The sequence below is a fragment of the Epinephelus fuscoguttatus genome, linkage group LG2 (assembly GCF_011397635.1).
Source record: "Epinephelus fuscoguttatus linkage group LG2, E.fuscoguttatus.final_Chr_v1".
Taxonomy (NCBI): domain Eukaryota; kingdom Metazoa; phylum Chordata; class Actinopteri; order Perciformes; family Serranidae; genus Epinephelus; species Epinephelus fuscoguttatus.
Window position 1 is genome coordinate 25,510,903 of NC_064753.1, and position 23,059 is coordinate 25,533,961.

Genomic DNA, 23,059 nt, shown 5'->3' on the forward strand with positions numbered 1-23,059 from the left:
GTGGTGTTGTCTGTCCGCCAATCCCAAATGGATCCCTTACAGACTCACTGACTCAAGTCCTAAGCCCTTACAGACCTAGGACCAATTCCATTTCTTCAACGGAACCAAAACCAAGGGGAAGGGCCAAGACAAGGGCTAAGGGGAAGAAATGGAATTGGTCCTAGGTCTGTAAGGGCTTATGGATTGAGTCAACGAGTCTGTAAGGGATCCATTTGGGATTGGGGGTGTGAGTGTGTGTGTGTGTGTGGGTGGGTGGGTGGAGGGACTTCACTTGCTGTGAGCCAATGGCTGTGGGGTGGTTACTGATTGAGGACAGGTGTGATTTAGGTGCTTCACTCCCTGGGGTACTTAAGCTGCAAGCTGCAAACACTGCTCTCTCTCTCTCTCTCTCTCCCTCTCCTTCTCTCTGTGCTTCTAATCTGCAGGTATGTGCATGTTTAAGCGAACAGGCTTTTACCGTTGTGTTACACGTGAAGTTAACCATGTGAATGTTCAGGCCAAGGTCTCCCCATCATGCCGCAGCCTTAAGGCCAAGTTGCACCTCCAGAAAGGCCGACGAGTGATGCCGGCCTAGTGTACAGCAGCAAGCTGAAGTCAGCCATCAAGTAACAGGTACGTGTGACAGTGAAGAACAACTACAGAAGCAACCAACATGCAGTAAAAGTTGACCTTGGCCTGCTCTCCTCCTCCCCCTTTGTGAGTAAATAACTGACCACTCCCCAGCAAGAGATGATCTGATTTTAAAATGTGTAAATAAAATTGTGTTTTAATCCTTTTTAAAAGCGTGTTGTCTTTTGTCTTTACATTACCAGGTGTCAAACTGCATCTGCAGACCACTGCAAGTATTGCAGTAGGGGTATTATAATCCCGTCTCTATCCAGCTGTCCTTTTCAATAGAGGCAAAAAGTCTGAAGTCTTTTTTTTAAATGCCAAAATTACACCATTTTATCATAGCCACAATGTGTAAAAGCATAATTGTTAAATTTCAAATTTCTTGGACACGTGCAATGAACATTTCTATCAGGAAAACAAACAAGCTCAGAGGTCAATGGCGATGTTTCATCAAGACCACTTTATTTTATGTCTCTCAAACTTTGGCCATAAATAAACAGTTTGCACTAACCAGCCTGCATGAGTGAAAAACCAAGGCTTTTTTTTTCAGCTTCAGGATTTCATCTTCAACTTATAATTTAACTTTCAAACATCAAATGGTATGTTTTAAAGATCTAAAATGGACTAAAGTTGGAGAGAGGGTGATGCATTTCCTGCCAGTTACTCAGTGGCTCATGGAAAAATATCTGTAGCTTTGGTGTGGACTTAAAAAACAAAAACAAAGTCACACTCCAGCCACCCCTTTCTCTGATAAGTAGAGAACGGCCCCTAAGTGTGAATGAGTTGTGAAAAGTTTAAAGCAAAATCTATTATTAAATTTGTACCCAGAGAAACGAGAGATACTGTTGTTTTTTTAATCGTTTATAGAGACTGTTGTATATTGTATAACAATATGGTGACATGGGATATTAGCCAAATTATATTTTCGACGAACCGGTTTCTCGACGAATTTCGTGTTCATTTACTCTTAAGTTAACAGAAGTTATAATCATCAGAAAAACGTCCATTAAATGTCATATTTTCGACCAGGATCTGTGGTGAGAGATAAGAAAAAGAGAGTTTTTTGCTGAGCCACCGTTACACCGCTACATCAAATCGACTCTCGATTGCTTCTGCCTCGCCGGCAGGGTGAAAGTTGAAAGTTCACGACGTCTGATAACAGGAGACACGTGCAGGTTAAAAAGTCGTAAGTGTGATTAACCAAGCTTACATGAGTGCATGTAATTATCCTAAAACAAGGAGCATCAAAGCTCAGTGATAGTTAGCATACGTCAGGACGAGAAGCTGCTTCATATAAGCTAATACCGTTAGCAAGAACATGCTATGTAGCTAGCTGACGTTAGCTAGCTAACGTTAACTGATTGAGCTGTGTTAGACAGGCTTGAACAGACCTGAAAATGAAAAAAATCTTAAACCTTTGCGTTTGACTTTTATCAGTCTCTTGTTGAAAATGTTTTGAGATTTGGTCGTATTTGTGGGTCTCAGGGTTGCCAACAAGATAGATGTGTTACTATATCAAGAATATATATCTGCTGTTGGTTGTTTTGGTTGGAATAAACTGTCTGATGACCACCTGTCACTAGTTTTCTATTTTCTCAGGCTTCATTATGTCATGCATGTGTCTTCCTAGGGTTGTGATATTGACAAATGAAATAGTAGGCAAGCCACAAAAGCCCCTGACCCAACTCTTTACAGTAAGGTTATGGAAGAAAGCAAAGGAGAATCCAAGCAGATAGCTCCCATCCTCTCTTCAGCCAGTTTGAGCTCGTGAGCTCCAGGAGGCGCTATAGACTCTGTCTGACAACTAAACTTGTATTTAAGAAGTCCTTCATCTTATGTGCCATTAGTATCCTTAACTCAACAAAGTGACTGATGAGTTTTAAACCACAGGCAGACAAGGAGCTGATTTAATGTGTTAAGTGTTTTGTGATGACCTTGTATGTTAGTTTTACTGACTGTCTGCTTTTTACTATGTGTTACACTTGTGTCTGGTGAGCCGAAGACAAATTTCCACCCCTGGCGGGCAATAAATATATAAATAAATAAATATATTTTGTATTCTATTATATAGTCTCTTTTCTTGAATTTGCCTGTGGTTTTATGTGTGGTGAATGTGGATTCTTTACTGTTTTGGTTTCTATGGTCATATAAATATAGATTTCCTTACCCTCTTCATAAGGAGTACCTAATACTCATGTAGTTTATTACTGTTAAATTAACTTTATGCTTAATCACCCCTGTATCTTTGCCCTATGTGTTGTGTTCCTTCCCTCTGACCTTGACTCCTCATCTCCATCCCCTCTCCTCAGGCCTGTGCAGCAGAAGCTCCAGCTGCAGCGATGGCTGCCATTTACTCAGGCATCCACCTGAAACTGAAGAGTCCTCAGACTCCGTGGGAGGACAAGTTAAAGCTGGCACGTTTTGCCTGGATCTCCGCTCAGTGCCTTCTGCCCAACAAGGAACAGGTAACAGATGAAGTGGAGAACTCTGAGTAGTTGTCTGTTTTCAGTATGAGAAGTACCTATTCCAATTTTTTTCTGAGGTGAAAAAGTTTCATTTTATAAACCAAGTCAGTAATGCATTTTATATGAAGATGGATACCATTGACTACTTTTAAATTACAGACAATAGTCTTGTTGATTAGTTCAAGGAACGGTGTGTTGGAGCTAGCTGAAACTTATCCAGTGTGCCAAGTGTGAACTCATAGTTAGGAGTCTTGGGGTGTTAATTGCTCAGGAGGTTTCGAATTATCCACAGAAGTCGCTTCCTCTCCAAAACAAAAGGACCAGGTGATTAAAACTTGTAAAAACACTGAATAAAGCAGTTTCACGTTACAAGTCAGTGATGCTGTATGGCTTGCCGGAGACAGGCCACTAGCCAAGCACCTGCTAATGTGTGCTCACCTTTTTTCTCTGATAACTCCAGACGTTCAGGACGTTTTTACCAGGAGCTGAATTATCCACAGAGGTCTCTTCCTCTCCAAAACAAATAAACCCAGTGATTTAGATCGGTTAAAAACACTGAATAAAGCAGTTTCATGGTAAAAAAAAAAAAAAAAAGTGTTTCCGATGCTGCTCACCACAGAGGGGCTACTTGCTATGGTGGCTGACGCGAAAATGCAAATGCGCTATCTAGAATCCCTGTTTGGTTTTTCTGTTCTGGGCTACTGTAGAAACACAGCAGTGCAACATGGCATACTCCGTGGACGTGGACCCACTCCCTTTGTAGATATAAATAGCTCTTTCTAAGATAACGAAAACATGACGATTCTTATTTTCAGATGATCATATGCTAAAGAAAACATTCTCATTATAATATATTCCATTTCTGCCAATATATCCCCCTAAATCCTGCACACTGGACCTTTTAAATGAATGTAAAAGCAGCATATAAATGTCTCCCATCTATTCGTACATGTCTGTCTTGACTCTTTTCCGTTGTAGGTGCTGTTGGACTGGTGCACCCACGCTCTGACAGGCCGCTATAATCAGAAGGTGGAGTTTTCTCAGAATGTTCTGGAAGGGCTGTGGTGTTACCTTGACGATCTGCTTCACAGCCGGAAGCTCCACTCGCTTCTCAAGCAGGGCAAGACTGTCAGCCTGAGGCTCAACATGGCACAGGTGTGCTGGTAATACTGATCTAGAGTGGTGTTTGTAATGCAAAAACAATGTTTTTATTCTTCTTTTTCAGATTGTCTGATGCACAATCTCATATTGGCTTTACCTGTAGTGTGTACATACTACACAAAGAGGATGTGTTTACATTGATATATGAAGGTTTTACTGACACGTCTTTTCTCTGTTCGCTTCTAGCTGCTGCTTGACCGTCTTCAGGAGTGTGCTCATGCTGGCTCTAAGTCTCCGGTGTGTGTGTCCACCATATTGAGTGTGTGTCAGGGCCTTCTGTCCTCTCCTGCACTCTCATCTGTCTTCACCACCAAGTATGAACTCATGGTCGATCTCCTAGTTAAGCTTTGCTCTCTGGCCTGTCGTGAGCTACAACGGCCATTGCTCAAAGAGCCTGTAATGACTGAATCTGTCACATGTCAAGATGAGGTGATGACTGAGTGTCTTCAAAATCAGCCTATTAGCAATTTGGACAAATCACAAAATGAGGCGATCCCTAAAGGTCCTCTTGATCAGTCAGATTTAGATGCTAATAAATCCCCTCCAAAGCCAAAGGAAAACCTCCGTGCAGCTAATTTGTTTGAGGTGTTACTTCAGGGGCTTTCGTGTTATTTGTCAGTTCAACGACAACAAGCCAATCCTAACAGAGTCTTCACCATGGTAACCAACCAGCTGATCCAGCCATTAGTACTGCTCAGACACCTGCTGACCTCTGGGGAGTTTGCACCCTCTCACACACACCTGTGCCTCCGTCAGCAGCTGTCTAGAGACATCCGCATCAAGATAGACTCCATCCTTCAGTTAGCTCTCTTCCCCTCTGAGCACCTCACCTCCTACAAGGAGGAGCTCCTTCCTTCTAAAGAGGAATCTGGGAAACGTGGTTCTGGGGGGGCAAAAGGCCCCTTAAAGCCAGTCAGTGCCATACTGTCCAAACTGAGTGCTCAGGGCTACTGTGAGCCGCCCTTACACTATGCTGTGAAGTCGAACACAGTGTCTCTGCTGTTTAAGTTCTTCCTGGAGAGCTATGGGAAAGGGAGAGGAGAAAGTGAGGAGGCGCACAGGATGCTGTGTTTCTATTTCCTCACCAGATTGGTCCCAGTCTTGGACGTATGTCTCGAAGGACACTCACTCTCACCTTCTAAAGCAGACCAGCCTGTCCCTGAGTCCCCAGGGAAGGAGTCTCCTCCAGCCTCCCTCTGTTCCCCAGAGAGCTGGAGCCTGGCTCTGCTGGCTATAGAGTCACTGCTAAGCCAGGCTCTGTCGGCTGATATTTACAATGTAGCAGCAGACAGGATCAGGCACGAAGAGGTCCAACTCAAGTTTTACAGAGCTCTGGCACAAATGCTCTTCAACCAGGCTCAGCCAAGGTAAAAAAAAAAAAACACCCTTTGATGTATTTTTCATTGTCTCTTTTTTTTACATCCAGAAGATGTCAGTGCTTTTCTTGTAACCTTTTTCCTGGTCATACAGTGAACACTTTTCCTGTCATGTCCTTCAGCATCCCAGCATGGTACCGCTGCTTAAAGGTGCTGTTGAGTCTCAACCATGTGATCCTTGAACCAGACCTGGACCAGCTGTTTTCTTCAGCCTGGGTTAACTCTGAATGCATGGAAGCGCGTGTCCAACGGGCCCGACAGGTCTTGATTTAAATCCTAAATTATGTATTGTCCAAACAAACTCCCAACAGAATAAAATATGCACAAATGCATAATTTAAAATGATAAAATGTGTAAGAGATTATTTTTAACTGAGACAAAATGTTTGTTTCCAAACAGCTCATGGTGTGCAGCCTCCTCCAGACTTACACCAAGCTCCGCCAGCTACCTCGCTTCTTCTCTGAGCTCCTGTCTGTGATCTGTCAGCCAGCACTGGATGATCTCCGACCTCCTCTGCTGTCTGAGGGCGTTTCCGCCTCGTTCAGCACTTGCCTTCTGGATACTCCCCCTTCTCAGAGCCTAGAGATCTGCTCATCTGTGTTGGAGAGCATCAGAAGATATATACTACCTGACCTGGCGCAGGAGGAAAGGGAGGCAGAGAAGATGGAGATCGATGGGGGAGGTGATGAAGGGGAGAATAAAGAAATCAAGGTGGACCAAGAGAGAGAGGATGCATCTCGAAAGCTTTTCTCCCTCAGCCAGCTGCTTCATGTTGTTTTGTTTAGTCTGAAGACTTTAGACAATGCCTCTCCTCTTCCAGTAGTCAGGCAGAGTCAAGGCCTGATGGAGGAGATGCAAAAGGTAGTCAAAGAGTTACTGCATCTGTTGTCAGTAGAAAAGAAAGCTGTAAAAGCGAATACAAGTTCACTTCAAAAGTCCACAAAGAAAGGCAAAAAGAGCTTGGACCGCAAAGACTCGGAGAAGGTCTTAGAGATTAAAATGGGAGCGCTGTGGAAACAGAAGACTCAGGAGGCTGCTCTCCTCCTCAGATACACCTGGGTGGAAATTGACACGCTTTTTAGCATTCACTGCAGCAAATACACATCTCTTGACTCGGCACAGGCAGAAACTGCAGGTGAGACTGAAGACCGTGCTCCAGTCCTGACCCATATGGAAAGTGTCCTCTCTGGTGAGATTGTCCCAGCATGTCTACAATCATCCTGCAGTCCCATGAGCCGTTTGCTGCTCAAACTGCTCACTTTGCAACAGATGAAGAAAGTTCTGTTAGACACTGCCTTATTCTCTGAATCCAGCACCGCAGCACTGCTGAACAGGGCAGCCCAGTATATTTTAGCTAAATCAGAGTTGGAGGTGAGTTTTGATGGAGAGCAGGTGTGGGACGGGCAGCTAGCGAGTGTGAACACCAGCTCCTACCTCGTCGCACACTGGTACCTTGTCATATCCAATTTGCCTTTGATTGCTCCATACCTGAGCGGAGAGGACGTGGGCCGCGTAGCAGATGTACTTGTCAGTTCACTCCTCAGCAGACAGACCGGCGGAGGAAAGGACCAGCCGCCAGGCTGTCTGACTGTCTCTCTCATATCTTCTCAACTTCTCCAAAGCCCCGTTCTTGCTGAGTTGTCTTCGCTGTTCTCTGCCACAGTTTGTTCCCTCGCACAAAGGATTATCGGTGTTCTCAAGACAGCTTGTGCACCCAAGGTTTGTCCTACACTGCTCAAGTTTCAGGAGAAAGGAACTGGAGCTTTAGAGAGAGTTGCCAGTCAGCCTCTGTCCACACTTGTAAAAAAAGAGACTCTAGTTGAGGACATATTGGCTTCCTCAAAGACTGGAGAGGTGTCTGTGTTGCTGACGGACACACAGATCAAAGAGCTGGTAAGCTTACTCCAAATCTTAGCAAAGCTAAACCCAGATGGGATGAACTCTGAGGATCTCTCCTCTGTTTTCCTCCTCCTCCTCTTCACGCTGACCTCCACCTCCAGCCAGTCAGACCAGACTGAATCTGAGGGTGATGCTCTCTTCCTGGTGAAGCTGCTCAGCATTCTGACCTGTCTCGTGGGGGGTAGAAACTTCCAAAGTGTCTTGAAGCTCATTCATGGTGGTACTCTGCTGCAGGCCTCTGTGTCCTCTCTCCTCCTGCACAGCAGCAATGGACGTTTTCAAGACACAACCAGCTCTGATTGGTTGGATTTAATCAAAGCAGTGCAGGGATTCATCCAATCCTTGGTCCAGTTGATTATAAGCAGAAACAGCAGTGTTCGACTCAACCTAGACCAGTTTGCCTCCTATCTTACCAGTAAGGAAATGGCAAGCATGCATATTGTGGCACCCAATTCAGCTGCTGATCCAGGAGCGACAATTTCGTCTGTTCATCTCCTGCTGGCATCGCTGACCTCCTTCTCCCAGGAAATGACCTCTAACCTGGGGAGGAGTAAACCGATGGATCAAACTTTGATTCAGATGCTCAGAAGAACGACCGCCTCACTTGGACCTGCCGTTGAGTCTGTCCTAAAGCCCCAAACTGCCAGTCAGTCAGCCATCCAACCAGCCAGCATCCTTGGTCAAGCCTTTGTAGTAGAAGTTGTCACTGTCATGCTGCGCTGTGAGCTGTCCTCACTGTCAGTGGAGGACGAGGACAAGCGGAACGACACCCAGCTCACCTTGAGTCATATCAGCCTCTATCAGGGCTTCTGCCAGCAGATCCTCAAAGAAATTAGTCTCGCCCACCGGCCGTTGGACTTTATGGTTTCCTCTCTCCATTTCCTGTCCGCTTTCTACAAAGCAGTGGAGAAGACGAGAGGAGAGAGGGAGGAGGAGACAAAAGGAGCAGAGAAGCTGGATGAGCTGTACATGCAGATACTGCAGAGTGTGCACAGACTGCTGACAGGTACACGGACACTCATGAAGAGCAGACATGTCATGCACCTGTGCAATCAGCCAGTGTTTTTCTTTCATTAATTACCTCAGCATATTGTACATATTGACACAAGTTTACAGTGGATTTATTTAGTGTACTTCCTGCCAGCTGTTTCAGATAATGAGCATTTGCGTCATTTATTTGTGGAGTTTTTCTTTAAAAGGAGATGTAATATTTTACAACAAAAAAAAAGCAAATCACCCAAAAGTGTCATCATATAGCACTTAGTTTTTGGCATTGTACCAAAAGGACTGACATCAGATTATAAACAAGGGTTTGTGGGGTCATCCACAAGAAAATGGTTGACATCAAACACTTAATTTCCTGTGTTCTTTGGATTTTTTTTATTGCAATAATTTTTGCTTTTTCTGCATGAATTTATGGTGTAAATGTCATTAATTTCATCCCCCCAGAAATCTACACTTACGGTTGAATTAACATCTCTGACAGTGTCGATCGAAGTCTGGAATTTTGTATTTCAGTTACGCATCATTATCCTGCATGTAACACATTTTCTCTTTGCTTTCAGCTTCTTGGCTTTCTGCAACCGATATATGTGAGCTGGAGCCAGCTGTGCAGGAGCTGCTGCGCCACCTGCTGGAGAAAAGCACCACAGGTCGGTTCAACGTGCTGCTGCTGATGATCAAAGAGGGAATGGACACTGGCAAGCTGAGGGCTGGAAACCACAGGGTGAGGCTCAATCCTGAGATCTCGTACACCACTGTTGTTTAATGTTTAAATGTGCTAGAAATTGTTTACATTTAGTCTAATATCACATTTTTAGGGATGTTATTTTACATGAAGCGCTCTGTTACTTGATCGGAGAGAGATTTTCTTCTTCTTTTCTTTTTCATGATGAATTATGTCTGCTGTGACATTAAATACTGTTTTCTCACCCTCCCTCGTCCTTTGCTGTCCCCCAGGAGGTGCTATCTGCAGTAATCATCATCAAGCTGCTTTCCTGTTGTCAGTTACCTGAGCCGTGCTCTAAAGCTCTGTGGCTCGTTGCACCACAGATTATGTCTGCTATGGTGGTGAGAAAAAAAAAACACACACACACAAACACACACAGTCATATGCCACAATCACATGAAAGAGTTTCCTTTGGTGGGTGACTGGGTGTACGCACACATATGCGTATGCTACTCATAGATAGATGTGCACACATACATGCATTTGAATGTAGTGTTTTGTTGTTAGGATCAAGAGCTGTTTGGGTCTAACTAGACTAAACTAGTAACATCAGCCTGTATACTACACATGATGAATGTTGAAAGTGTTTGAATATTCAGTGACCAGATGTATAAATGATGTGTGCACTCAAAAGCCGTGCATACCTCTTTTCCCCACACATAAAGTGGTATTTATAAAGGAAGAATGTGTGGTGAGAATGTGCACCCCTCACGCAGACTTCGTAACAGGCCTTCACACAGTTTTAGCTGAGAGAGCTGCTGACATGATAAAGAGACTGAATAAGTTAAGATGGAAAACATTGTTTTTAGGTTGTTTGCCAATTTCCTCCATAGTGTTATTATTTTTGCAGGCTGCATGTCATTCTGTGAAATGTCAGTCAAAGTTGCATTTTAAAATTGGTTTTGGATTTATTGGTTTTGAGCGATGAATTTCATCATTCTTTTTATTTGCATTTGAGCCGTCAACCCCCTTTTAATGACTGTTTAGTCTGATTCTGGGTTGTGAAGCACTTTGTAAAGTCAGTTTCAACATGAGCGCTATGAATGAATCATTGATCATCTTTCTGACATTTAACAGTGATGATGATGATGGTTGAAGTTTTACTGCAATTATGCTTAACGGGTACACGTGATTAATTAGTACGGACACTACAAATAGCCACAGCCATGTGGAAAGACAGCTGCTCTGCTGGAGAACCTCGCCCATGCAACACAGTCAGTAGCTGTATTTATATAGCTGTATTTCTCATTGACAGATCTATGAGTGGTACACGGTGCACAAATTTCATTATGCAGGGGGATGTTTAAGGGTGGCTCTACATCCATTTATGTTTATGTTGAACTGTGGGTGTGAAAAAGAGGCACGTACACATGCATCCAGCGCCACAGTGATTTAGATTTATAAAACAGAATCAGGCTGCTTTATAAATCTGACAAAAAGAGTTTATAAGCACATTTCTGTCTTTGCGCACACACACAACTGTTGTCATGAACATACACAGATGCATCTGGCTGCAGGAGTGGTGAACACTTTTTGAGGGAGAGAAAGAAATTATGTTTTATGATTGCAGTTTCTCTCCTGACCAGGCAGGAGGAGCTGCCCTCTAGCGTAAAGAGTATTGTGTCAGTATATGTGTGTGATGTTGAGTCATCTAAATGCCTTTTACCTCCCCCTAAAAAAAAGACATTACCACTTGAAGAGCAAACATGTCATGTCAAAAACATATTGTCCTCGAGGGGCAACTTTATTTACAGAGAGTCATCTAACACAATTACATACAATATACTATACAAAGCACAGGATCCATGCCTCCCACAAAGTCACAATGAATCATGGAAAAGAAGAAAGAGGACACAATGACTCGACATCTATGGTTATAGTTTGTTAAAAAGAAACCTACCACCTCGATGGAAGCATCTGGAGCTCAGCATGTAAAGGACTTTGAGGGTCCAAAACAACAGTCCGTGCCTTTGAGGTGACCCTCATTTCATCCAGGTGCTGAAGGTCATTAAGGGTAGCACCAGTAATCTTACAGCACAGCTTGAATGTTTGTTTCAGTATGTTCCTATTTTTAAGATGAAGACTGCGAAACTGGTAAATCGTAAAAGAAGAAAGGACGGACTCAGTAAAAGAAGGTGTCTTGTTCATGTTAAAACTTCCATTAAAAAGAACAGCCGTTGATTTTCCTTTTTACATACAGCATCTGCATCAAATTCAAGCTTGTCTTCTAAGACAGTGCCAAAATACTGCTGCACTGACTCACTCTTAATCACACACGCAGCAGAGGCAAGGGGAAGGGGCCTCCTCCGGAAGTCAGTAAACATTTCTTTGGTCTTATTCACATTTATCTGAGGTAAAAGTGGTTACAGCAGTTAACAAATTCGTCAAGAGCTGGACTATAAACTTGCTCCACACCCTGCAAAAGACCCACAGAGTTAATGGCATACTTAAAGACAAATCTTGGTGCACGATTACTCTGCCACTTAGGAACATGTGTGGTTAAAATCACTGGAATGAGGATATACTGCGGTGATATTTGTATTGCTGAAGCCGGCTCTGTGTTTGTTTCAGTCAGAGAAAATGAATTGAGTTGACTTTGAAATGCTGTAATTAACTATAATAGTGCATTTGCTGGATAGAGGTATTCCTCAGTGCAGCTGAAGTAGCTGTCATTACAGTTTTATAATCTTGTGAGTAAAAATACTTGTTTGGAAATCGTGAAGCACGAGTTCCTACTATGACTTTCACAGAAATGTTAGGACAAGCAGGGGACAGTCTCACGCTGAGAGTGTTTAACAGTGTGTTCTCCGGCCTTACATCAGTAATTACTTTAGTGACAGTGCACTGGAAGCACATGTGACAGCCGTCTAGATGACTCAGCAGCCAAATGACAGTCGTGTCTGCTGATTTCCGCTGGTGTGCCTGTTCATTGTAATTTTCAGTGAGGCTCCTTTTGGTCAATGAGTTTTCCGTCGGGCCTGCTGGGTGGAGCAGACAGACAACATGGCAATCTGCTTAACCATAACACACACACACACACACACACACACACACACACACACACACACAGAGCATTTTAATATGCTATCCATGCTGTTCTGTCTCTATTAGAGACACTCACTGTGTCCATATGTCTGTCATCTGTCTGCTCTGTTGTTTCTTCCCCCCTCTTCTCTCCAGACGATGTAAGAGAAGACCCATTTAAAAATAGAGATGTTCAGACACCATTTTTTCTTTCCTAATAACGATTCCAATACCTGAACTTGTGTAAAAGTCGTAAAATTCAACAGCTGGATACCACTAACCCTGTATGGATGTGAGATGATTGTTCAGGTTAAACCCTTTGTCAAACATGAAAAAATACATCTGTGATGTGTTTTCAGATGCTTTATAAGATGTATAAGAAACTGGCACCACTCGTGCCACCCCTCAAAACTAAAGCCTTTACTATACACGTTCTCTTCTTACTGGTGGAACTTTTCAGTGTACAATAAAAGCCAAATTGCTGACGTTTTGCTAATTGCTAACAATGCACTATTTACCGGAAATGAATTCTTCTTTGTTGCTCCAAAACAATGTTTTCCAGTGGCTGCACAGCTCAACTTGCTGTCAAGGCTCCTGTTTTAGAGCAGCAAAAATAATTGATATCAGGGAAAACTGCCATTTTATCCGAGTATATTAAAAAAGTAGATGGTATGGGATCGGTGCCCGCCAATTTCTGATCCAGCATTTTAGGCAGTATTGGAGGCATTTTTGATTCTGCTATCAGTTTTGGAACAATTATATTTAAAAGTCTTAAATCATCCTGGTTTAATGCTTGTAAAAAAAAGTGATGGTTTAAAAGCAGTTGAATATTTGTAACTGTGCAGCACACAGTCTCAGCACATCTTGGGTGAATATAGAATTTGACAAAGTAGTCCAATATCTAAAGATTGCTTTGTCATAATTTGTTTTATATAAGCCCTATTGCCACAGAAGGCATGTTGACTTGTTACAGCCAGAAAAGCACAGGTGTAAATGATCAAACAAAAGATTTAGCTGCTTCAGTTTCAGGGTCTTTAGTCAGAACAGAGCCACCATTAGTGTTATTAGTTAAACCTGTGCTTTTCCTGCTCTGACAAGTCAAAATGTTTGCCGTGAACAGGGAGCCTTTATTGTCGTTGTATTGTGCTGGATACGACAAAAGTAGGAGTGCTAGTCAAGGTTGGTGCATAAGAGCTAAAAAAAGACATTGATGTGCACATTGAAAAAGGACAGTTGGTGTGTATGAGAGTGTGTGTGTGTGTGTTTGTGTTTGCAGCTACTTGCTCTCATAGTTGTGTCTTAATATGTTTCTGTCTCTCTGTGTTACAGTTCTTGGTAAAATCGTCCTCTGAAGACATCTCCCTGACTCTTTCCTTCACGGTTCCCACAGTGACGTCAATGACATCACTGCTGCGTCAGGGGGAGGGGCTTATCTCCAACCCTCATCACGTGAACTTGGTCCTTGGAGCGCTCCAATCGGTGCCCCTCGACCACTTGACCCCATCCGTCTACCATTCAGCGTTCCTGGTGATTCATGAGGCACTGTTTGCCATCATCCAGTGTCACCCTCAGGTATGAAGAGGCAGATGGGTGGGGGTTAATGGAGGGAGAGGGTGAAGGAGTCAGTGGATAAAGGAGCAGACTTGGAGATGAATGTAAAAAGGCGCTCTTGGCAATGATGTCAAAGGTTTTAAAGGTGTAGTTCAGCCAGACAACTCACGCTTAAATGTTTATTTCAACAGCAGAACATAGATAGAGGTTGGCGTCCAGCCTCCGGCCTCATCACTCCCCGCAGATGTGTTTATATGAGATATTGGGAAGTGATGATTAAATATTTCCCTCCCTAGCTGGAGCCCGCAGGTGGATGCTGGGGTGGAGGTGGGGCTGAAGGAGCGAGCGGCAGTACAGATGCAGGGCAGCAGAGGCATAGACAATGCAAAGGGAGAGTTGGGAAGATTTTGCAGCTTTAATAGACCACCAGATTGGGAGGGTGTGTTTGTAGATGACATATGGGGAGTGACGTGTGACCTGTGTATGTATTGGTGCAGCTTGAGTCGACTGGTGCTCCATTATAGAGATGTAAAGATCATATTAGATTATTTTACATTTATTATACATATAGTGTAACCATACACAAAGCAACCAATGATCCTAGCACAGATGTGTGAGTGTGAGCAAGAAAAAAAAGATAAAATATGCATCAGTGTAATCCAACAGTCTTGCTATAAATCCCACCATCATGTAATGTTCAGTTTTTGCTGAAACTGTTTTACGGAGGTGTTGATTCAACTTAACGGTCAGTTTGGAGGCTGCAATTTGTGGTGCTGTTAAGCTATGCTGCGTCATACTGAGAGGAGTTTCTACTAATATGTCTAACCCATTTACATTGTCGAGGATTGGCTGAATTACAAACCGTGTAATCAGTCAGAGATAATGCAGTAACAGACTGTGATCTTTGTAATAAAAATAAAGTCATTTTCTATTGAGTTTAAATGTTAAAACTGTGCTTATAGTGTAATATTTATCAGAAAGTATCATGTCTTTAAAGGAAATTATACATATTGTAATGTGAATCCGTGATTTAAAGAAAATGCGTTATGTGCCCCTAAAACTCAGCAGCTGAGCCCACAGGATGCCCCAGAGGAATGTCTCTTTCAAAGAAAGGATATTGCAGCTCACCAGAGTCGTGCTGCAGCTGCACGAAAACCTCATAACGTCCAAATTCTCCACTTTTACTGGAAGTGCTTGCACCCAAAGTGTCAAAAGACAGAACAACGTTTTTGCCTATAGAGAGACGTTTTACTAGGAATGTAAAACTTTCAAATGTGGATCCACATTGCAGCCCACACACGGCCTTTTGTTGGGTTAAAGTGCTGCATTCATATTATAATGGTGTTAATGTGATAATTTTTTTGTTACTTGCTCCTTGAAATGATGACAATGTTTTTTATACCGAAATGGTGACATAGTGCGACTGAAATGGGGCAGCTGCTTTAAATCAAGCAGGGCAAGACCCAGCTAACTGATATCAGATGTTTGCAAGGACAGAAGACAGCAAGGAAGGAGCGGAGAGAGAGAGGGAGGGAGGGAAGGAGGGAGGGAGGTAATAAAGGAAAGGAGAGTACATTTATAGAGGAAGAGAGTAGAATAAGAACAAGACCTGATAAAGAGATGATGGGAAGAAACAGGAAGCAGAGAACAAAAGACTAAGGTGATTTGAATGCAATGCACGAGGAAAGTTTCAGGAGTTGTAGGAAAGAGGGGAGTGGGCTGGAGGAAGGAGGTGTGATAGGACAGAGAGGAAGGAGGAGAGCAGAGGTAGGGGAGCTGGCATGCAGAGGTGGTTGGCATGGAGCTGGTTGAAGTCGATGGAAACCATTACCGAGCTCCAATTAGAGCCGCTGACATCATCTCCCTCTCGTTTATATTCTCTCTCTCTTCATCCCTCCCTCAGTCGGCTGCAGGCCTCCCTGAATAGAGAACAGAGAGAGAGAGAGGTGTGTGGACAGAAATGCAAACGTAGCTCTTGTGGGAATCCAACTTTTACCTCAGTCATTTTTTGGGTTGAGAGTTTATGGCTGCTCTGTTACGACTCAAGCAGTGAAAGTGATGAGATAGACGGATATTGCAGGTCTGGTTTGTACACATTTAAAAAGGTTAAGCTTTTTACATCTTAATCCATCTTTAATTTTCCCCTTTTTTAAGTCAGGGGAAAAACTTTGCTGCACTCTATGACAGTATCACATATATACTGCATATTCTCTCTGTTACAGTGTTGTACCATTACATCAATTGGAAATTTTCTGCAGGTTTTGTGCACCATTTTCTATATATTTCCCTGTAATCTAACCCACATGGTTGGTGTTTTTTTAATCACATCTCCACTAGAATAAGTCCTGAGAGTGTAAACCACTCCAGAGCTACAGTATATGAAAAGATGGAGATGGAGAAGTCGGTCTCACAGAGTGGGATTCATATTAAAGCCTCTGACTAGGTAGTTATATAATGTGAAGGCTGGGGGATATCCTCAATGCAATCGCCAGGAAAAATGTTGGCATTTTATGTTTCTGCAAACCACAGATTTCCTACATTGACATGTTATTGTGTAGCAGTTATGTTGACACTTTACATTTTAACAGTGCTGTGGTTAATGCGTGGTTAGGTTTGGGCACAGAATCCACTTTGTAATGGTTAGGAATAAATCATGTTTTGGTTTAAAATACCAGGTTTTAGGGGCACAATCCCAGCAGGAAGGCAGTGATGTCTCACTAAAAAAACAACTAGTTTATGTGGCAATATCCCCACCAATGGGTCACCACAAAAGTACCCATGGTTGGAGCCTAAAAAGCCGCTGGAAACACATCAGTGACTCACTAAAACACAACGGGTTTTGTTGTGTCTTGGTCTTGAACAGTAGTCTGCAACTTGACAGCTGTCTTGCTTCGGTGACACGCCCTCCACCATCCCTTTCATCTCCTGATGACAATGTCAGCTCATATACCACATCACCTTAAAAACGTTCTGCAAGAAACATGGCACGCACAATGTAACGTACAGTGTAAGCATGGTTGCAGCTGTGCCAGCAGTACAAGCAGCAAAAATCCGAGTGTATCTTCGTAAGGCGGCTGAACACATGCCAGGTACACAACAGTCTGTGACGCAGGACGTAAGGCACTGCCCCCAAGGTGAAATACCAAGTTTTTAGGGAGTACCTAACACATATGTGCTATAACAATGTACTTGTTGTGTGTTCAGGTGATGTTGAGTGCAGCGCCGTCATTCTTAAATGTCTTCTATCGTCTGGTGGCTTCCATCATGCAGGAGGGTCGGCAGAGAGGAGGAGACAGTGACACAGGTAACACACAGACTCTGACAAGAAGACTCATTATATATTACCATAAATGAATGTGTAGCAAAACATTGGTTTTGGTGAGAAACACACACAATCTTTATTATCTGAGCAGATAACTGTTTAATTAATCCACTGGAAAAACAGGAAGTTGAGAGTTTTCACAGCACACAGTGAAAGGCTGTAGGTTGAGATAGTAATAGTAACGTTTCTAAAAGTCCCGAAGCCCTGATGGAGCAAACACTGATGTTCCAAACATGTTCAGAGAGTTGCCAGGAAATTACAAACAAATACTCTTCAGTTCAGGTCTGGCTTGTGGGTTGATGCACTTGAAATGTCACAAAGAATAAATAGCAGATTAGTAACAAATTGCATCATGTAAATTCATAAAAATTTGCTGAAAAAAACAGTTTGAAGCTTTATTCAATTTTTAATAGAACTTGTTCTTCTCTTTTCCTGTTACTGGAGGTGGTAGAGAACTGGGAGGTGTCATGTCAAAACACAAACTGTAGACAGTGACTAAGCAGCAGACAAACCGCAGTCATCTGTTGGAGAATTCTCTATATTATTATTTTACAAGCCAATCAGCCTGCTTTTTTTGACAGTTGTAAAAGTATGTGTAATTTTCTGTGTGTACTCCAAACTCTGCTCCTCCTATTATTAATTAATTTAGTGCTTAAATGATCCAAGCCTCAGTGGTGCAATTAAAGTGTACTGCAGCAACATTGTTAGGAAATAAAAAGGGGAACTCGAAAGTCTAGCAGGTACTGAAACTATTCAAGTGTGAAACACAACTGAAACTTTCTTACTTCCCACATTAACAAGTGCAGCAAGTCCAAACTGCCCCAAACCACTACACACAGGCTGCAGTTTCCCATGTGTATGTGAAGATGATATCTAAGTAAACATGTAGAAGAAATTAACACCAGTCTCTGTTTTTCCTGTCATCCAGACGGAGACGTGTATCTCCAGTGCTCCAGACTGATAGAGAGGATGTACTCTCACATCGCCGCTACAGCTGAGAGCTTCACTACGCTGTCGGCCTTCATGGTGGCTCAATACGTCACAGAGCTGCAGAAGGTACACACACACACACACACGCAGTCATAGTATCATACAAAGTCAACACGGTTCCTCATCCAAACCCATCTGTCATCCCCGCTGATTTTCCACAGCTGTTAGTGACACACATACACACATATACACGCACACATGTGTGAAATGAACGAGGCAGCACGATCTCAGCTGATCCTTTCATCCAGCCCAGTTTGTCTCGTGGTGCTCGTTGAGCTGGTGAGATTCAGCTGAGCAAAGTGACGGAGATGCTGACGCTCAGACGCAGAGATGGGGAAGTGTTTTCATTGGCCAGACTGTGAGTGTGCACAAATGTGAGTGAACAGGTCCAGGATTACTGTAACTCCATGTGCTGGAATGAAGCTTTGGGCTGGATGTTCCCACAGAGCAGTGACTCACGTCTGGTCTGTGAACGCGGCTCCTCTCTGCTACCAGACTGTACTTAACAAGACGCCAACCTGACTCAGCAGTTTCCAGCAGAGTTACACGTTGAGAGGGAGACATGAGAGTACCCATCCAGACAGACAGACAGACAGACAGACAGGTAGACAGAGAGACAGGCAGATAGAAACAGTGAGAAAGAGGTGTTTGAGATCTTTTTAGCTCTGTGAGCCATCTAATAATCCTAAAATTGGATTTCTATTGTGCTTTTAATGGGGCTTTTCAAAGAGATGGACCTCTTTGTAAGTCAGAGGTAATTTAGCCGTCTCTGTGTCAGAACTGTTTCTAATGGCTCTGTGCCTGAGCTGAACTTTCTGTGCAGCAGCCAGGTGTTATTAGACCAGAGTGGAGCTGCAGTGAGAAAAACAGTTTCTGTGCTGGTGCAGTTTGTGAATGTGGGCATTAGTCTTGATATTGAACAGGTTTGACTCGCTATTCTGTTGAAAACCCCACTAAAAGAGAACTCCACTGATTTATGAGAATTGCACTCCTATAACAGTATCGGACTCATGATGGACAGTTTAAAGAAAAAGGGATCTGAATCGATCCACCAACCAGAAATAGTGTTTTTACATTCATGTGCTCTTTTTCCTCAAATCCTTGGGCCTGAATTTCTCACATTGTAGCTTCATGTAGAGATGAGGAGTGACTACAGAAGGCTTTGAAAACTCACATGTAGTCTTCTGTTCAAAGAGTCCTTATGAATAAGAAATAGGTTTAGGGTAGAACCAAAAAACTAAGTAGCAACGCAACAAAGTAATTTCAATACAAATTTACAATTCACATCCAAGACCTGTGTCATAAAGAAGTACTTCACTGCTGGAAAGATGGTCTTTTCATAAAATTGGACCGTCTTTGCAGTAGACAGACATAAATACTTCTGAAAGTGGTGCTACATGACCAGAGGAAACAGAGAAGAAGGGCTGTGGTTATCGCTTTTGCCCAAGAGGTAGAAAACTTATAATTACCAGAATGCACTACGTCCCACTGGACCAATATATGCTCCTGCTGATGGATGATGCAATACAAGCTTAGCCATTTTTCCACAGAAATCAATATGGCAGCCGGCTGATAACAAATAATCTCTAAATACAGCTAAACAGTAAGCTAAATATGTCTCTGAAGACATTTTAGGTGAGACATGGTGCAACGCAGCGACAGAATCTTGGTTCATATTTGATCAGCACTGCTTTAATTGGAGTTTGGTCTGAGTTTTAGAGAGAGATTGGGGGGGGTGGAATATTGATTGCTGATTGAATATTGGCAAAGTATCCCTTTAAAGGAGCTGGTAGTGAAGTTCATGTACAGTATAACTAAAGTCTATGATATGTGCAATTTATCAAAGCAACTTTTAAGTGTAAAAATAAAAGCATGTCAAGCAAGTGCAAACTGATGTACAGACTGGATGATGAGGCAGTAGAGCTGCAATAATTAGTCAGTTAATTGATTTGATGGTTGACAAAATATAAATTGGCTGCTATTTTGATAAATGAGAAATGTGATGTAATTTGATGCCCATCTTTGTCATACGTGAAGATAAGCTGAAACTTTAGATCTTTGGACTGTTGGTCAGATAAAACATCTCATTTAAAGATGTGACCTTTAGCTCTGGGAAACACAGGACAGGTTTTTCACCATTTTCTGACATTTTATCGACAAAACAATTAATCAAGAAAATAATGAGCAGATTAATCAATAAGTAAAATGATGGTTAGTTGCAGCCCTTAAAGACAGTGATTCATCAGCTTCCTGGTGCCTCCAAGTGCTGATAGGACCCTAATCATAAGCTTTGGCTCTCAGTGCGCTGACTGTAGACTATAAAATAATGGATGTAGCCATGGTGACATCAGCATTGGATTGTGGACTCCTGTTTTGAAGCCTTGAGTTCAGCATTTTGGCCATCACCATTTTGTTTTTGGAGTCACAAGTGACCATATTTGGAGGAGAGGGTGGAGCTGTGGAGTAGCAAGGGGTGGATGTGACTCATAGACTGTGGTGACACCTCAGGGAAAGCCTGTCACTCAAAGCGGCCCCAGCCTCAATAATGTGTAAGCTTCAATAAAATGTAAATGGGTGAGATAAATAAGAATTAACACCATGTACAGTTGTCACTTACGGAGAAATTAGCTATAGAGACCAAAACCATTTTTGTACCAGGCTGTGAACATGTTTATTTCTGCTGTAAAGTCGGGCATTTCAACATGGGGGGTTTAAGGGGATTGACTCACTTCTTGAGCCAGCCTTGTGTGGCCGTTTGATGTTGGCTTCATTTTTCAGCCCTAGAGGTTGCCACCTGGTGCAGCCACTGCGTCCTGTTTTCTTTAGGTATCCAGGTTGTGATAACAGCACCAGGTATTTGGACAGTCAGCACACCACTAACTGTAACTTTGGCAGACTACTGTGCTACATGACATTTGATAGGGGAACTTTGTTAGCAGAAAACCTGTAATAGACTGATCTCGTCATAGTGTGAAGCCTGTAATCATGTGAGTGAGGTCTTATCTAATCGTTTAACAGGTACAGTCACCAGCACAGAGCGACTGTCATGTTTATGATGTATGTCAAAGGTCTGAGGAATGTGGTCCAGCTAACTGTATCAGTCATCAGGTCATGAGGGTGTAACACCTGCGAGGGGATGAAGTAACAGGGGAAATAACCAGACACTGTCGAATCTTTCTTGGCTTGTTTTGCAGCGTTTACTGAGCACAAAGGGTGGTGTCTAGTGTAGTGTGTGTGTGTACACATTTGTGTGGCATTGGAGAAAGAGAGCAACTCTTGGTGTTGTGTTGTTTGCCCTCTTCTGTCACACAGGAAGATATGAAGTGTGTGTGTGTGTGTGTGTGTACTTTTTCAGGTCTGAACCTCGGCCTGTTTTAAAAATGACACCGGTATCAAGCAGGACGTGAGGGACATATTTGAATATTCAACTTTTGTGGCACTTGATTAGTGGCTTGATATGTTTGCCCTCAGGCTGTGTTCAGTATCATGTTGCCTGTAATCAGCTAAGACAGATCTCATTAAAGTGCATGAGGAAAATGTTGAAGACTCGCAGTGAGTGAGTGTGTGAACCAAGAAGGACCATCGCTGCCTAGTGAAACTAAGCCAACTGATGGTGAAACAAAGATATGATTTATGAAATACATATGAACATTCTTTGACCTCCAATTTTGAATTCTGGTCTCTCTCATATTGTCTTGTCTGCCGGCTTCTCCTTTTTCATCATAACTGCCCTCTTATTTACCCCTGCAGGTTACTCTGCGGCCAGACATTAAGCTGCATCTAACAGAGGGGATCTATCGGATACTGGACCTGTGCATGGAGCAGGATATTAAGTTTCTGACGGCCGGACTGCAGATGGGAGTCAGAGAGGTGTTTAATGAGCTGTACAGCAGCTACACCCACTATCACAAAGCACAGAGGCAAGGAGAGGACAAGTACACTGTTTGAACTGTCACAACAACAAGCTTAGATTTCAATTTACTAAATTAGGATAAATGTTCTTGCTGTGGGAGACTTTGTCTATATGTAATTTCTGCATTTGACTGGGCATAACAGTTTTCACTCAGAAAGTGAATTTGTATTTTTTTCTGCCCATTTTTTTGCAGTTAATAAATTGGACATCAGGTTGTTGCTTTGAATTCTGCAAGACATACTGAGGAAAAACAGCCTAAATAAAAGGTTTTTTTACAGCCTCACCTATTTCAATATTTAAATGGATCAAGCTGAACATAGTTTAAAGGAGGCACATCCTCAGGTGTGTTTATGACAGGACCCTCAGGCACTGACAACACATCAGTTGTATAACCTGATAAACAGTAACTGCTTATTTGTTGCGTGCAAACTTCAAAGCTGTTTACAAGTGGATCACTTTGCACTCTGTTCCTCTCAACATACAGCACATGGTCGACTGTTACCTCTCACTGCAGCCATGACGACTGATGTGTAAAATACTGTGTTTATATTACAATTTAAAGATGGTTTAAGTTTAAATATGCTTAACAGTGATTTGCTGAAGAAGATACAGATGAACGATTTCTATGTGATTGTTTTGTTTTTTTACCAGAACTTAATGATTTAACGTGTAATTTTAAATACAGAGCTGTCTCGAGCATGTTTTATTGTACTGTCATTTTTGATACTAGCATTGTTGTCTCAAAGCGAGAGGGTTCCTGGTTGAACCCTGTGTCGGCGTTGGTTTTCAGGGTTTACCTCAGCTTCCTCTCACAGTCCAAAGACACGCAGGGTAATCTCTGACTGTCCGTAGGTGTGAATGTGAGTGTGAATGGTTGTCTGTCTCTATGTGTCAGCCCTGTGATAGCCTGGTGACCTGTCCAGGTTGTACCCCGCCTCTCGCCCAATGTCAGCTGAGATAGGCCCCAGCCCCCAGCAACCCATAACAGGATAAGCAGTTATGGAAAATGAATGAATA

At 42.7% G+C, this 23,059-nt stretch overlaps 1 protein-coding gene across 1 annotated transcript; it reads left to right on the top strand.

The window, feature by feature from the left end:
- Positions 1 to 1,739: 1,739 nt before the first annotated feature.
- On the top strand, positions 1,740 to 22,766 carry urb2 (URB2 ribosome biogenesis homolog). Its single transcript, XM_049604668.1, has 12 exons — positions 1,740 to 1,798; positions 2,922 to 3,077; positions 4,056 to 4,232; positions 4,425 to 5,605; positions 5,737 to 5,875; positions 6,014 to 8,519; positions 9,079 to 9,239; positions 9,473 to 9,583; positions 13,596 to 13,838; positions 17,022 to 17,121; positions 18,068 to 18,195; positions 21,880 to 22,766. Exons 2-12 carry the CDS (start codon positions 2,952 to 2,954, stop codon positions 22,075 to 22,077), a joined length of 5,070 nt encoding a protein of 1,689 aa, XP_049460625.1. The 5' UTR covers positions 1,740 to 1,798; positions 2,922 to 2,951; the 3' UTR covers positions 22,078 to 22,766.
- The last annotated feature ends 293 nt before the right edge of the window (positions 22,767 to 23,059 follow it).

Excerpts from the sequence above, each read along its gene's own strand:
- urb2 (XM_049604668.1), top strand. The coding sequence starts at position 2,952 with ATGGCTGCCATTTACTCAGGCATCCACCTGAAACTGAAGAGTCCTCAG. Across the intron at positions 3,078-4,055 it reads TTCTGCCCAACAAGGAACAG|GTGCTGTTGGACTGGTGCAC; the intron begins GTAACAGATGAA and ends TTTCCGTTGTAG. Across the intron at positions 18,196-21,879 it reads ACGTCACAGAGCTGCAGAAG|GTTACTCTGCGGCCAGACAT; the intron begins GTACACACACAC and ends TTACCCCTGCAG.